Raw genomic sequence first — 15,277 nt, 5'->3', positions numbered from 1 at the left:
TTATTATTATAAATTAATATTAAATATTAAAATTTTTATCAAATTATATCTATCAACTTGATTTTATAATTAAAATAATAATAAAAATTATAAATTAATGTTAAATATTAATTTTATAAATTATACCTATCAATTTAATTTCATAATTAAAATAATAATACTAATCGTGCAGCATACGAGTAAATGGCTAGTTAATTTAATCTTTTTTAGTTATTTTCGCCCTTTTTCCGTATAAAGAAAAGAATCTCCTTAATCATGGAAAATTCAAATTCTTTAATATAAAATATTATTATATTTTATTAGATAAATTGCTACAAGATAAACGATATATATATATATATGTTCAGTATATATATTGAAGAAAAAATATATATATTTGATATATATTTTACGTAAATAACAATAAAATTTATATATTTAATAAAAAATATATATTCTAAATATAAGTTAGATTTCTTAATTTTTTTAAATAAAATAAAATGCAAACTCAAAAAAATTGAACGACAAAAGGTATATTTTTGCTAAATAATAGTATATATATTTAGTATCTACAATTTTTTGAAATAAAATAAAATTTAACTCAAATATTCAACATCAACTAGTATATATTTAATAAAATATGGTGTATGTAAAGTATGTAAAACTAATTTTGAATAAATAAAAGAAATAAAAAAATTCAGGCTCAAGGCATCACCCATGCACATTAACTTATGCTTCTAGCTTCTTGCTCTCCTAGACAAACCCATTAAAGTTAAAACAGAATTGAGCAATGCAAAGATTAATATGAGCACGTAGAAAGCATACATATGTGGATTTCCATAGTCATTTGTTTTGAGCCATCAAATCATGGCAAACAAAGCATATACAGAAGAAATTCATATCATAAATTGAAAATTAAGTTGGACGACCCCTCAGTGGACAATAGTCAAGACAAATAATAAAGCCACTTTGGGCAGAGCCCTTAAAAGAGAGAGATTGAAAATGAGAATGGAGGGAAAAGAAGATGCAATTTGCTGTTGTTGTTGATTGGAATGGGGTACTATATTTTCAAACCAAAATGATCTTTGACTCCTATAATCCTTCCTTTATGCTAATTCATCATAGTGAACTCAGCTTTTTCACAGGTTATGTCCTCAATTCCTGGGATCATTTTTATCAGTCTCCTTCTACATTCTCTTTATAAGTTCTCACTGTAAAAAAAAAAAAAAAAATTAAAAAAGAGTAAAGAAGGAAAAACAGATTAATGATAATTGAGAAAATGAATACAGTCAACTATTCCATTCAATAAAATGCTATGTGCTATGGTCACTCTATTTTTAAGGAGTTCGGAGAAATGAAGGGAGATAAAGATTAGAATTCTAAAATTTGTGATAAATGGTCAAATATTTTACTAGTCAAACGATAATTAAATTATTGCAAATAGCAGATACAGACATCCACCTAGAAATTCAAACTATACAGAAAGCCATCTAGAAATTTTGAAAGTTAAGTTGTTAGGAAAATGCTAAAATGTTATTTTATTATTCGGATTAGTTAAATCGAATAATACAAAACCTCACAATTCTGAAAATGACTTTAGCAGCGGTTAAGGACATATATTATATTAAATGAAGTAAAAGGACCATAAAGAGATTAAACTAGAGAGATCAATGGTCAAAACCAACCATATTCACTGTTCAGTGCTTTAGATTGTTGACAGAGGAGTTGAAGGAGAAATTCGTGTGGCAGTGATTAAACACTCAATGGTCCGTATGGAAATCTTTTTGTGTTTGAAGAAGAAGAAGAAGAAGAAGAAGAACAAAACTCCTTTATTCTAACTTTTATTCCAACTTTTTATAAATTTATGATTAAAGGAGAAAAAGAAAGCAAAAGACTAAAAAGGAGAAGAGAATTATGCAAAATAATTGGTGGTAGGCTTAGTCAAGTCGCTCCTTTTAAGGAGAAAGTTTGAATCTAATATCTAATCCAACAAGACTATAAAAAGAGTGTTCTTTTTTTGGGGTAGTGTCTCTCCCACTAACGTTTTCTGTTAAAATGCACATGCAAAAGAAAGACCAAATGAGATTGAAGTCAAAAGACCCAAAACAAATGATGGATCCTTCTTCTTCTTCTTATTATTATTATTATTATTGTTATCTCTACTGCAAATATACTCAATTCCCTTGAAAGCTTTAAAAGACGAGTCTCACATGGTAACAATCACATCTCTTTGCTTCCTGGTGGACCTAATCCAATTCATCTCTGTCTGTTTCCCCCCCTTCAACTTTATATATTTGGCCAAATTGTGCCTATTTTAATTTTGGTTATTAGGAAATGAATAATCTAAACAAAACCCAATAACTATTCAGAATATATATGTTTATATTTATATTAAAAAACAGAAAAGGAAAGGAAGATGAGCATAATTGGGAAGATGTTGCATGCATGGGAAGGAATAATTCTGAAGGCATGCACAGTTGACTTATTCTTTAAAAAATAAAAAGAAAGAAATGGTTGTTTTCAATTGGGCATTCAGTGCGGAATCTAGGCACATATATTTTAAACTAAATTACTATTTAGATAAAATAAAGCGAACCCTAATTAAGAATTTTCTGGAATAAAAGGAGGCAGTAAGTGAGAGAGATTACGTGTATATAAAGAGATAATTAAGATTATATATGTAATTAGTGTATGAATGTGAGACAGACCACCACGCATTTCAAAGTAAGAAATATTCTCGTATGCCTGTGGCTGTATGTGGTTTAAACAATTGTCCATATCTCCATTTCAAGATATGCCCACAAAACAGGAAAACATATAATAGAAACTGCATATGTATTATATAATCTTATTTATGTGGTGCTTGGGGAACATTGAGACTTTGGAATGGGGACAAGTTTCTATCTCTCATATTCTCCTCTATCCTCAGTTCTCTGCCTCGGACAAACTTCCAAATTTACTGCATTCAACTATACATGAACCATCCCTCTCCTGCTATTATCTTTTACTGTTGAAAAATGCTCTTGTGAAGTGGGCCATTTGCTTTTCTGAAGAGGATCCAAGAGGGCAAATCTAAGGGCTCACCTTTTGTTAAAGATAATAGACGTCCCATAAGTTTGATTAATTAAGCTTCGGAGATTACTATTACGACAACCAAGTTACTTAATATAATTAATTTTGTAACTACTGAAATACGATAAAGCATATTTAAGGCTATTTTATTTAATCTCTAAATTTAAACTAGTGTAGTGTTGCATTTTAAGATTAAAGTTTTAAGCAGTAATCCAAGGTGACTATTAACTGTCCTTTATTAATGAAAATTTTTAATATGCTAAATCACCATTTATTATTAAGTATATTATATTATATTTAATGATACAAATTAATAAAATAATTTATAATAATTTTAAAAAATATAGTTAATTCTCTTTAGCTCAATTGTATCTATTATTAAAAATATTTATAAAAATTATTTTAAAAGTAAAATTTAAATTTAAATTTTACTAATAAAAATTTATAATTTTAAATATCATAATATAAATAATATAATTATTTAATAATTAAAAATAATAATTAATTATAAAATATAAAATTTAATCATATAAAATTAATTTAAAATAAATTATTTTAATAGATTTTAATAAAAATAATAATATAAAAATAATAAAAAGATATGATCAGTTATCAACTCATAAGAAAATTTTTTAAAATAAAATTGATATAATCGTTAGCTGATCGAAACTAAATCAATTATTTTTAAATTTGTATTAAATATTTTAATATAATTATTTAGTAAAAAAAACTATAAGATGTGTCAAATTCCTGAACTAAAATAACCTCTAAAAATTGTTAAAGAAAATTAAATTGACTTTATAAAGTTAGTTATGATTATCCCTATCTGAACTTGAGTTGGGTCCAACAGTAAATTGTGAAAAAAAAGAAAAGGACCAAAAGTGGTCCTAGGTGAACAACACTCTCCTGTAAGCTGCAACATAATATGCTGCTTGGTACACTAACAAAGTTACTGGCTTTGTCCAGCAATGGCAGAAAAGGAATATGTAGATTACACACGCAATGAGGACAAAATCGTCCAAGTAATGTTAAAGTAAGGGTAGTTTTGGACATGCAATCGGATTTGCATGAAAACAACTAAACAATTTTGACTACTCACCACCACCACCACCACCACCACCCTCATTAACACTTTTTGCAACCACCCTTTTGCTCTTTCAAATTTTTCTTTTTTTCCAAAGTCTCCAGACATAAAATGATCAATTCTTTTTATGGGCTCTATAAATATTCTTCCAACAAAAGTTTGATTCTATTTCAATTCTTTAAACTACTAAATCCCTCGCTCTCTCTTTTGCTCTCTTTAACAGCACCATTTATATATAACCATCTTGACTCTATATAGGCCTTCAAGAACAGCTTTTGAAGTGTTAACTGACATGGAGCTTTGCACTTTCCTTCATCTTCTGCTTCTTGTTCCTCTTTCAATGATTGCAGCACCTACAAATGCAAACTTAGAGGGTAACATATATATTTACTTTCTTTCTTTCTTGATCTTGTTATGTGGGTGTGGATATGGATTGTCGAGTGCTTTTCTTGAATATTTTGTTTACTAACATGAACAACAGGTGATGCTCTATACGCCTTGAGGAGAGCAGTGAAGGATCCAGGACTCGTTCTGCAAAGCTGGGATCCGACCTTGGTGGATCCATGTACTTGGTTTCACGTCACATGTGACACCGATAATCGGGTCACCCGTCTGTAAGCTTTCATATTCATCTCTCTCTTTCTCTCTTTTATTCCTTTCATATTCAAATGTTTCTGTTATCTTTTTTTTTTTTGTCCATTCCCACCAGACCCTCTTAATTTATTGTCTTTTTTACTTTTGTATTTAGTGGTTTTTTTGGTTACTTGCTTCCTTTCACTTGGAACCTTTAAAACAATCTGTCCTAATTTTTTGTCTCATCAAGAAATCACCATGGCCATAATTACTTGAGTACTTAATATCTGATAAGCCAGTTAACCCACCATAAAACATAATCTAGAGAGTACGGACAAAAGCCTTCAGTTTTGACCATATTTTCCGTATTTCACCTTTTACCCCACTCATAACATCTTGAAAAAGAAAGAATTGGCCAAAAAGAAAAAACATTCAATAATGTTATTACCGGTTAATTAAGTAAAATCAAGATTTGGCAGTAGATGTCAAGTGTGTGATGCAGCAAGAGATGGGAGATTCAAAATTCAACTCTCACTGTCCTATCTTAAAAAATCAATATGCGTGCTCTTCCATTTTATTGTATCTCTAATGCAAATATGAGTAAGTATAAATTCGGAAACATGCAGGGACCTTGGAAATGCAAAGCTGTCGGGCAGTCTAGTACCGGAGTTGGGGAAACTTGAGCGTCTTCAATATCTGTAAGCACATGCTTCAGCTTTTACTAATTTTTACGTATTTGTTCTGAAATCTATATTAGGTGATTTGGCTTGTGTTTTTCTTCTCAGCCTGGCTTAATCTGTCTTACAGACAGAAATGGCTAACAGGAGGTATAAAATAGATGAGATTTGTTTTGTTTAACTGGTTGATCCTGAATTCACAACATTTATGATAGTCATCACCTACCCACCTGCTATATAGCCATCGCTATCCGATCATATAGGCTCTGATAGATATTGGTGTTAAATTGCACATGAATAGAGGAGATATCATTTAACAATTTCTGTACGGAATCTATAATTTCCTTGCAAGAAAAGGCTGCTTTCTTTATGTCATATACACACATACAATACTATACTCAATTTAATATAACAGCAAGAGTTGGTTGGTTTTTGTCCACTGTGAAGGGAACTGTACATGAATGAACTGGTGGGTCCAATACCGAAGGAGCTTGGGAACTTGAAGAGCCTAGTGAGTCTGGACCTCTACAACAATAACCTCACTGGGTCCATACCTGCTTCTCTATCTAAACTCGCCAATATCAAATTCCTGTAAGCATTTCTTTCTATCTTTTCCTTGTTTTTGGAAGAGATTCTTAGTCCTTTGATCAGAATCAATTAGTTGGCCACTAGCTTAGTGTCAGTCTCCCTTCACTCCTTTGACGTACTACTGTGGGTCTGGCTTTGCCTGATTGTTTACGTAATGTCCATGCAGAAGACTGAACAGTAATAGACTGACTGGTAGAATACCAAGGGAACTTACCAAACTGGGTAACATAAAGATGCTGTAAGTCATCTTGTTTAATCTCCAAAATGCCCTTCTTTTTTTCTTACACGGAACTGTGAAAAATCTGATAAATCTGTTTGTGCAGTGATGTGTCAAATAATGATCTGTGTGGCACAATCCCTACTTCTGGCTCATTCTCTAAGTTCTCTGAAGAAAGGTGTGACTAAATAACCAGTTTTGATCATCTAAATATCCACTAGCTGAAAGCTCTTTATGTTATAATGTATGCTAATAACCCTTTTCTTTTCATTTGTATGGATGCAGTTTTGTGAATAACCCTAGACTAGAAGGACCAGAACTGATGGGCTTTGTAAGATATGATGCAGGAGGAAGCTGTTGAGGAAGCATGGAGACCCATAGTTCTTAACTACCAATTCCATATATTGACTCGTTATATGGGAAAGGCTATCTTTACTCATAAAAACTATTATTAGTTGTTACAGACTAAAAACCAGCCAAAAAAACCACCCACTTTATGCTAAGAGAAGGAGCTCCAATATTTAGCTGTCACTTTCCAGCCAAATGTATTCTTTTCTTTGCCTTCCAACTTGTAGATAAAGATAATACATATTTCCTGCTCTTTGATGATCGATGTTCTGGTTTCCAAGCATGCCAACTAAAGAAATAACAGATCAAATTAGCTTCAGTGATGAATGCTATAATACCTATTCAACATCAACGATAGGTACATAATCTTGCAGCCTTGCTTGTTATCACGTTGGAATCAAATAGCAGAACCAGACTACGCAGCAAAGAAACTCCAAAAAGCTTGCAAGGAACATGTTTCCAAGGAAAGAAATCCAGAACTAAATTTTCACATTGTAGATGTAGAACTTGCTTAGTTTGATTAAAAATGAAAAACAAACCAATTAGAGCACGTTTGTCTTGGATACCTGCTTGCAGTTACCCGAGGACTAAAGTTCCTAATCTTATGCAACTCAATTAGGTGCCCCCAGCTTTCTCAGGGTTCCTTCCTGTACTGTAAGCTGGAATAAAGCCCCCCTTAATTTGCCCAGTGGTTCGTACTAACAAGATCATCTAATCGCGAGGTAACTAAGCCAGACAAGTAATCAACCGTGATTAAAAAACTAACCAATACAAATAAAACACGTCTATCTAAAAATATTTCTTTAGAAATTTGTTGATCATACTTCAAAAACCGCCGGCTCTGAATTCATAAATAGTGAAACCGCATTAACACCAGCCAAGGTAGCTTCCACTTCCATATTTTTATGGTTCAATAGATTAAAGAAAACTTAATTCTCTTACCAACAGTTTATTAATTTATTTTTTATTAATTATATATTACTATCTATATTTCACTAATTATTTATTAATTTTTTTATCTTATTTATTTATTTTATTTTTTTTATTGATTTGGTGAAATATAGATTTCATAAGTAATCCAATCATAGAAACTGTCTTTTTAGGCGAACTTCAATGCCAATTCTACAATCTAAACTGATCTAAGAGAATTACAAAATTTCTTCGCCAATGGCAATTATTCAATCAACTCATCCACGTGCTCATCAACAAAATTAACAAATGGATTAACAGGGGCAAAAATGACAAACAAAAGTAAGAAAAAATTTATATTTACAAATCTGCACGTATCATATCAATTTTTCCTTGCTAAACTAGAAACAAAAATGTGGCTGCCGAGGAATAGAATCAATCTGCACCTGCGCCCAAACAAATATAATATTTAGACACAGGAAAATGCTAATCCAAGATATGAAAGGGCTAAAAAGTGGTGGTGTGGAACCGATTGTGAACTCCATTAAGTTCTAGGTTTAGTGTGTTGTGCATATGCATATGTATAAAAGATCCTAGAATACTAAATTCCCTATAGATGAGAAAGCAAATAAGATGATGAGATTGCAAAATTCATTCATCAACAATTTCATATAAAGCATCTAGTTACCGAGTATGGGAAGAGGAAGCAAAGAAATATCATTACAAAATGAATACACAATGATCAATTTATGCTCGTCCTAACATCAGAAATTCAAATTTACTAAAATCATGTTAAGTGAGTGCCCAACATTCCTTAACTACGGAACAAAAATCCAAGTGAGCATTGTTATTAGATACATAATGCGTCAACCAAGTAGACTGCCCGAGAGGGTGTCAGATACATACTCAAATCTGCTATCTATATGTTACACATTTTAGTTTCTATCACCAAATTTGAGAAGTCATTTCTAAGTATTCATTTGATGCTAAAAATTGGGCTACTTAGGTAGCGTGAAGATCCAAAATGTCCTAACAACATGCTGAAATTTGCTCATTTAAACCGACAGATTGCTAGGGATAAGCTTCCCAAACAAAAGGCTAGAATTTTCAGTTTCAGGAATTGGGTCGTTGGGGTATATTGTGGAAGTGTTGGAGAAAGCATCGAAAAGAAAAGAAAAAGTTACCATAACTCATAGCAACCCATCTGAAAAACCATTGAACTTCGGTTGTAAAACGGTCCCAACAAACACATTTCTTAACTATGTTCCAAACTCATATTAAAAAGTTGACATTCTCAGATGGTGTATATTGGCATTTTAGTTAGTATTACAGATTGACTGGCTAATTATGATTTCTACCTCACTGTGGAAATTCCAGAGCCCCCTCCTAAGGCAATTTTCTTCATATTAAACTATGTTAATGGCGCTAATATGCCGAAAAAGCGATTGTGGTTTATTGAGCATGCTATCCCCTTTTAATCATCTAACAAAAGAAAGGAAAATATAAACAAGCTTGGCAAGATATCCTAGCATAAACTACCCAAAACATGTAAAGACAGCAGATTCTGAGTTACCTCTGATTTGAATGGTCTGATTGACATTCTGAGAATTAGTTAAGGATGGCTGAATGGCGGATAATGGTATTGGTGTCAACGGAGGTGAGGTTATATCTTCAATAATTTCTGAACTCCGAGTAGTTTTCAGTGGCTTAGAAATATTCATTGCCATAGCTCTAAGACTGCTAGAGGGGATGGAGAAACTGCGAGTGACAGCTTGGGATGGTATCGGGAGTGGTGATGGTGCATTGGATGCCAACGATCTACTTGTATTAGAATGCATATGACCTTTGGGCAGCAAAGGAGCTGAATGACCAACCAAACTCGAAGGCCTTGAAGAGTTGGAGGCTGAACTGGATGGAGGTCTAGGAAGCTCATGAAGCTCGCTTATTTGAAGTGAGGACACAAAAGTAGGGGATGCTGTTGGAGATACTTTTGGAGACACATTTGGAGATGCTTTTGGAGATACCTTTGGAGATACCTTTGGTGATACTTTAGGAGATGATGATGATGATAGTTGCACAGTTGGATTTTCTAAAAGAGGTCCGGAAAACATTCCAATAGCTTCAGCTGAAATTGGTTTGTTCGGCCACACCTTACTTGTAATAGGACCCGAAAAAGCGTATCTTTTAATTTTCTTGGAATCAGAAGTAACTGGTGGATCAAACCTTGAAATGAAAAGTCCATCAGCCAGAGGAGGGGGCAGTTGAGTGGAAGCACAGTTTTTGTTGCTTTCCCTGAGAACTGACTCTGCATCTTTAACCATAGAGCCTGAGGGTTTCTCATCTCCTACTAATTTTCCATATTTCTTTGGATCTATAGGGGATGAGTGCCACAAGTTTTGTGTCCGCCCACTCAAATTGGTCTTTAATGTTTGGGAAACTAGACTTCCTGATCCAGTAGAAATTGAATTCTTTGTATCAACTGGGGTGGGGAGTACATATGTATTAAGCTTCCTTGATAATGATGGGCGCATTTGTTTCATCCTCTCAGCTGAATCAGAATTAATTTCAGCAAAAAGTGGAGCAGATTGGCTAGCAGCCCTAACATCTCCCTTAAAAGAAAAAGATTTCCTGTAGTTTCCATCTCGATTTTCCTGCAAATACGTGTACAACAGAAGCATAAGTCTCACTTTTACACCAAAAACTGAGAAAAGGTATTTCGGTGCAGATTATAGGTGTTTAAGATCAAATAAAAACATCTAAATCTGACTCATTATTTTAACATCAGCAATTCCTAAGTACATGTCTGTGGAAACTAAAAGAAGACATAACAGAAAACCCTTAGGATAGACATAATGATTCACATGAATATAAATTTGCATTACAATTCATTAAGATTACTACTTTGACCTTAATTAGATTTTCAAAGCAATTAAGTTGGTTATCAGTTCAAGCACACAGGGATTGTAACTGCAAAATAAAGCTATACATATCATTAAAAAAGTAAAAGCAAAGCATATATCACCTTTGAGACCCCTAATGTTGCAACTCGGGGAAATGTAACGTCCACCAGATCCAACTGCATAAAGTGTCATATAATAGGATGAAGTTCTAATATTGCAGATGATATGTCAAAAAGACAAGCATACGAGAAGAACAAAGAAACAAAAACAATATTAATGTGCACTGGGAACAATAATTTTTCTTAATTAATTGAGACAGTAGTGCCTAAACAGGCCAAGTACATTTGTTCTCACACAGCTCTAGCCCTACACATGTAATCAGCTAATACTTCAATATGATTTATATTTAGCTAATATTTTGTTTGTTATTAAATTGCATAATGCGTTAGGTATTACTTCTTGTAGTACAAGACTCAAAGAGCCTCTTTGGCACCGCATGCATGATACTAGAACAAGTTGCTCAATAGGTTTCAGTATCAATAGGTACCATTCAAAGGCCAATTTGTCCACCAATAACCTTAAGTTTCCAAAATATCTACTATGCAGATAAAAAGAGCATCATCAGAATTTCCTTCTAAGCAATGTTATCAATAATATCATAAAGTAAAACTTAATTAGCTCCCCTCGAGCAAAAACACAGCGAATTATTACCTCCATTGAGCTTCTTGATGCAGAAGCATCTTGCTCATGATCATTTTGGCCGTAGTCAAAACTCAATTCCCCATCATCATGTGTATCATATGTATCATCATCATCGTCATCGTCATCCTCGTCATCGTCACCATCATCATCTTCAAGTCCACTAAAGTGGTAATCTATATGTTGCTGTTCAGTTACCAATTTCACATGTGGCTCAAGTGCTTCAAGACATTTAAGAGCTTTCTTGAAGAAGGACAACTGTATTCAAGCAGGAAAAAGGGCATAAAAACAATGACCAGAAGGCCAAAAGAAGATTCAACAGAGAAAAAGTTAGCGGAAGAAGATGAAACCTGAGCTGCATAGTGACGCGCTGCTTGCGTAAGAAGACTTCGAGATTGCCCTTGCTTTAGAGATTTCAAACGAAAAACAAATAAGGTTGCCTCTTCATCATATTCATCATGAGCTGCTTGTAACTGTTGCATAGAAAATGTCTCCCCCTTCCCATTTCTTCCCCTTCCTTTTTCTCTTTGCCTCATAATCATGTACTCGTATATATTTCTGCAGATTCAAGTAACAGAATGAGAATACATTTATATAAGAATTATGTATGCATGCATATGGTGGGGATTGTATGAGCGTGAGCAGGCATTATGCAGATTAGTCCGAACCTTTTCTCATCACATTGCCGCTTCATCTCCTGCATGTGTAGAGAAGAAAAATTTTAGCTGACCGTTTCTTGAGTAAGACATTTGGAGGAAGATATACATGATGTTTAGACGAGAGAAAATTTGCACTGAAGAAAATTGAGCATTTTCAAAGTACGGAAACTCTAACAGGCAGACTAAGCATCGGTAAGCTAAAGCATTTGAAGAAAGAAGCAGAAAAAAGACAGACCAAACTTCTGCGAGCTTCAGAAGTTGTAAATTAAAGAGGAAGAAATGCACATACAGACATTTGAACAAGTTTCTGCCAGCATCCATTTATGATGTAAGAACTGCCTGAAGTTTCTGAAGACTATCCCAATCTTTTGAGTCAGCACAACTGTAGCAAATTTAGGCCAGATAACAGGCATACAGTTTTCTGAGTTTGTATTAAAGCTTTCATTTTGGTTGCCTTATCCACACAGGAAAAATATCCAGAGCAGTGGTATATTCCACTTTGATCTCTACCGGATATCCTCTAGTTAATCAAACATTAATGCTAAAAAATTCTTGGGCTACATCTTTGTAAGCCACTAGATCCACTATTTTCCTCCAGGATAACAGTCTACCCCTCCCTTTTCTCCCTCTCCACCATAATATATATGTTTGACCTTCCTAACCTGGGCATTTACCGGTCTATGATATACATGACCAAACAATCTCATCCTACTCAGGAAACTGCAGTCTAGAGAAATTATATGAAGCAAAATGACTTTAGCACGACTTTTGTAAAAAATGTTAGAAAGAAAAATTAATACAGAAAACAGAAAATTATGATAAAGATGAATATATATATGATTGCTGCAAATTTATAGTTATACATGGAATAAACGCCAATGTAATGACCATAGGACCACCGGAGCATACATCAATGAATCCAGAAACACACCTCAACAGTTCTAAGTTCATTGAGAAGAGACTCTGATGGGACTGTAATTGTCCGGAATAGGTGAGAACGCTGAAACACATAAAGCCATAGTTCATTGGCAAACCAAATAAAAAAAAAAAAACCAATAAAGAAAGCTCACTATAACAAGGACTTACATAGGTATCAAAAAGTTTCTGGAGCTCAAACTGCACCTTTCCCAGCATCAGTAGTACTTTACCTGCAGGCCAACATAAAAGAATTCAGCCTTTTTGATTGTTTTTTTACTCCCACCTTCATGGGATGAAATAACCTTATGTCATAGATATGCATTACAAGGATCAAATATAATGAATTAAACCAAATAATAGATGATTAACCAAAAAGTGGGTAGAATTAGGCTAATCATGATAGTAGGAATCTGAAGCATTATCAGTTAATTAGATGCAAAATCAAATTAATAGTTTAATGGTGATGATTGTAGCACCATATGCAGAAGTTTCCTAGCACCTGAAACAGACAAACCTGTCCAAAGTTTAGATGCTCAAAAATCTTAGAAAAGCATGATAGAAAAAATTTCATACAACTTACCACTTTCTTCATCATCATTCAATGCAGTTCTCTGAAGAAGACAAGAACCCATTTCACGCCATGCTTCTGAGATTTCTGAGAGCAATGAATTAAAATAAGAACATGCTATAAATCTCTGAAAAATTAATTTTTTTCTTTCTATGAAAAACAAAATTTAAAGTTAACAATTTAAAAACAATGTAGCTTAATGGTAAACATTAATAATAATATTTTTCCATGATTGGTGTCGTGAAAAGACAGAAATGAGAATTCAAAGTACTTTTTCATATATATATATATATATATAATTAAGAAAAAAAGCATAAAGAAGAGCATTACCAAAAGAACTATTAGCAGTTGCAGCAGCTGCTGAAAGAAAGCTATCATAGCACTCTTTCATGTCCTCCATGTCCTGATGAAAAATAAACTAATCAGCAGATCATCACAAAAAACAATAATATGAGAAACTAAAAGCATAGCTATAAAGTCAAAAAATAGCTTTCATAATCATTGCTCCAATCTAGTAGTTCTAAAAGATGTTCCATTATTAAGCAATAACAATTGCTAATTAATTCAATTAAAAAAGTGTGAGAAAATGATCATTTCAATACTTTTCGCAGGATGCCTGTTTGTTTATGCCACTTCACTAGCAAAAAAAAACATACAAAATGATTCTCTATCACAAATCATATCATATCCACAAACAAATCTAACAAGGTCATAAAAATTTTCTTAAAAAGAAAAAACAGAAAAGAAAAGAAAACAGATAAGGTGTACCTGAGAAGCCTGAGCAAGCTCGTCCAGCGGAGCCAAAGGACGAACATCTTTTCGGACCTCATGTTCACCGTGCCGAAGTGCAAACTCTCGCAATTTCTTGAAAGATGTTTTCATTTCTTTTAAGAAAAAAAAAAAAAAAAGAATCTAATTGGAGAAGAAGATGAAATTGAAATGAAGAATTTAAAGATCCAAGTCGATCAAAATAACAAATGCGAAAATTAATTCAATATCTTGTTGAAGCTCTGCAAAACACACATATTACGTCACCAACACATATAATACTCCACCTCCAGACATTAAAATCTCACCAAATTAAAAAAATTCGATTAATTTTATCATTATTATTGAACTAAGTTTTGTTCTTTGTTGACTTCTTTTTGTTTCTCTCTTCTTCTTCTTCTTCTTCTGCGCTATTTCTCTCTCTTTCTTTCTAATTTTTATACTTTCAATTACAGTCATTTTTCTTTTTTATTTTAGGTGATAAAAATAAATAAATTAATTAATTAATAATCTCCATAGCAGATATACTTTTCTATTTCTATTTTGATTTTACTATATAATCAAATTTAATATTAAGAAAAAAGTTTACGCTTTATGCATTTGATTATAAGTTAGGGTATTTATTATTATTACTAGTTGGACATTTATTTTTACTGCTTCCAATACTGAGAGATAAGGATTTTGAATCTTTTCAAATCTTAGTTTTATTTAATTTTACTGCAATAATGGCTTTTATTTTGCTATGGTAAATTCAATTTTTTGTAAAAGTTTAAACTTTTCAGATTAAATATTATTCTCTTCTACATAACAAAATTGACTATAATATAATGATTAAGTGCAGAAGACATGAACCAAAAAAATGAAAGAGAAGTGGTTCCTGGTAAACAAATAGAATGATATAATAATAATAATAATAACAGTTTTTGACTTGTTATATTCTTAATAAATTAATTATATAATGTCTCATCTAATATTTAATTAATTATCACTTTTCTTGCATTGCATCAATGGCATTTATATATATATTTTTTTTATTTTTTTCTTTGTCTGTTGTAATTTATTTAGTCAGTCATTATAATTACTGTTGCAAAATTGGAAAGGACCAGAAACCGTTGATTAATTAAAACATAGTTATCGCAGATTATGAATATATCAAGATTTACAAAAAACATATTTGAATGTAATGAGATAATTATTTGTATTTTGAAAAGTGATGTTCCATTCCCTTTCTGTTTTAATAATAGTTTGAGAAATGACCTTTTCATTTTGAAAAGTAGTTAATTGTAAATATCTTTTTTTTTTTTTAATTTTCAAAAGC

At 32.3% G+C, this 15,277-nt stretch overlaps 2 protein-coding genes across 5 annotated transcripts; one reads left to right on the top strand and one right to left on the bottom strand.

Moving 5' to 3' along the window:
- Positions 1–4,179: 4,179 nt before the first annotated feature.
- On the top strand, positions 4,180–6,803 carry LOC8275017 (leucine-rich repeat protein 1). The gene is made up of 7 exons (XM_002512589.4): positions 4,180–4,509; positions 4,617–4,749; positions 5,335–5,406; positions 5,833–5,976; positions 6,140–6,211; positions 6,297–6,368; positions 6,476–6,803. Exons 1-7 carry the CDS (start codon positions 4,428–4,430, stop codon positions 6,549–6,551), a joined length of 651 nt encoding a protein of 216 aa, XP_002512635.1. The 5' UTR covers positions 4,180–4,427; the 3' UTR covers positions 6,552–6,803.
- A 937-nt stretch (positions 6,804–7,740) lies between these two features.
- On the bottom strand, positions 7,741–14,379 carry LOC8275016 (uncharacterized protein At2g33490). 4 transcript variants are annotated; one of them, XM_002512588.4, is made up of 12 exons: positions 14,268–14,363; positions 13,960–14,075; positions 13,522–13,594; positions 13,204–13,278; positions 12,792–12,853; positions 12,637–12,705; positions 11,715–11,743; positions 11,397–11,604; positions 11,059–11,304; positions 10,470–10,523; positions 9,021–10,098; positions 7,741–7,893 (listed from the first exon to the last, which is right to left on the bottom strand). In XM_002512588.4, exons 2-12 carry the CDS (start codon positions 14,071–14,073, stop codon positions 7,883–7,885), a joined length of 2,019 nt encoding a protein of 672 aa, XP_002512634.2. In that variant the 5' UTR covers positions 14,074–14,075; positions 14,268–14,363; the 3' UTR covers positions 7,741–7,882. The 4 variants fall into 4 exon arrangements, with proteins under 4 accessions (XP_002512634.2, XP_015570637.1, XP_048236100.1 ...); XM_015715151.3 differs by having other exon boundaries at positions 13,960–14,379; XM_048380143.1 differs by lacking the exon at positions 12,637–12,705 and having other exon boundaries at positions 13,960–14,379.
- Between the last annotated feature and the right edge of the window lie 898 nt (positions 14,380–15,277).

Source organism: Ricinus communis, chromosome 10 (genome assembly GCF_019578655.1).
Source record: "Ricinus communis isolate WT05 ecotype wild-type chromosome 10, ASM1957865v1, whole genome shotgun sequence".
Lineage (NCBI taxonomy): Eukaryota > Viridiplantae > Streptophyta > Magnoliopsida > Malpighiales > Euphorbiaceae > Ricinus > Ricinus communis.
The sequence above is the reverse complement of the archived record's forward strand: the minus strand, read 5'-3'. Positions and strand labels throughout refer to the sequence as shown.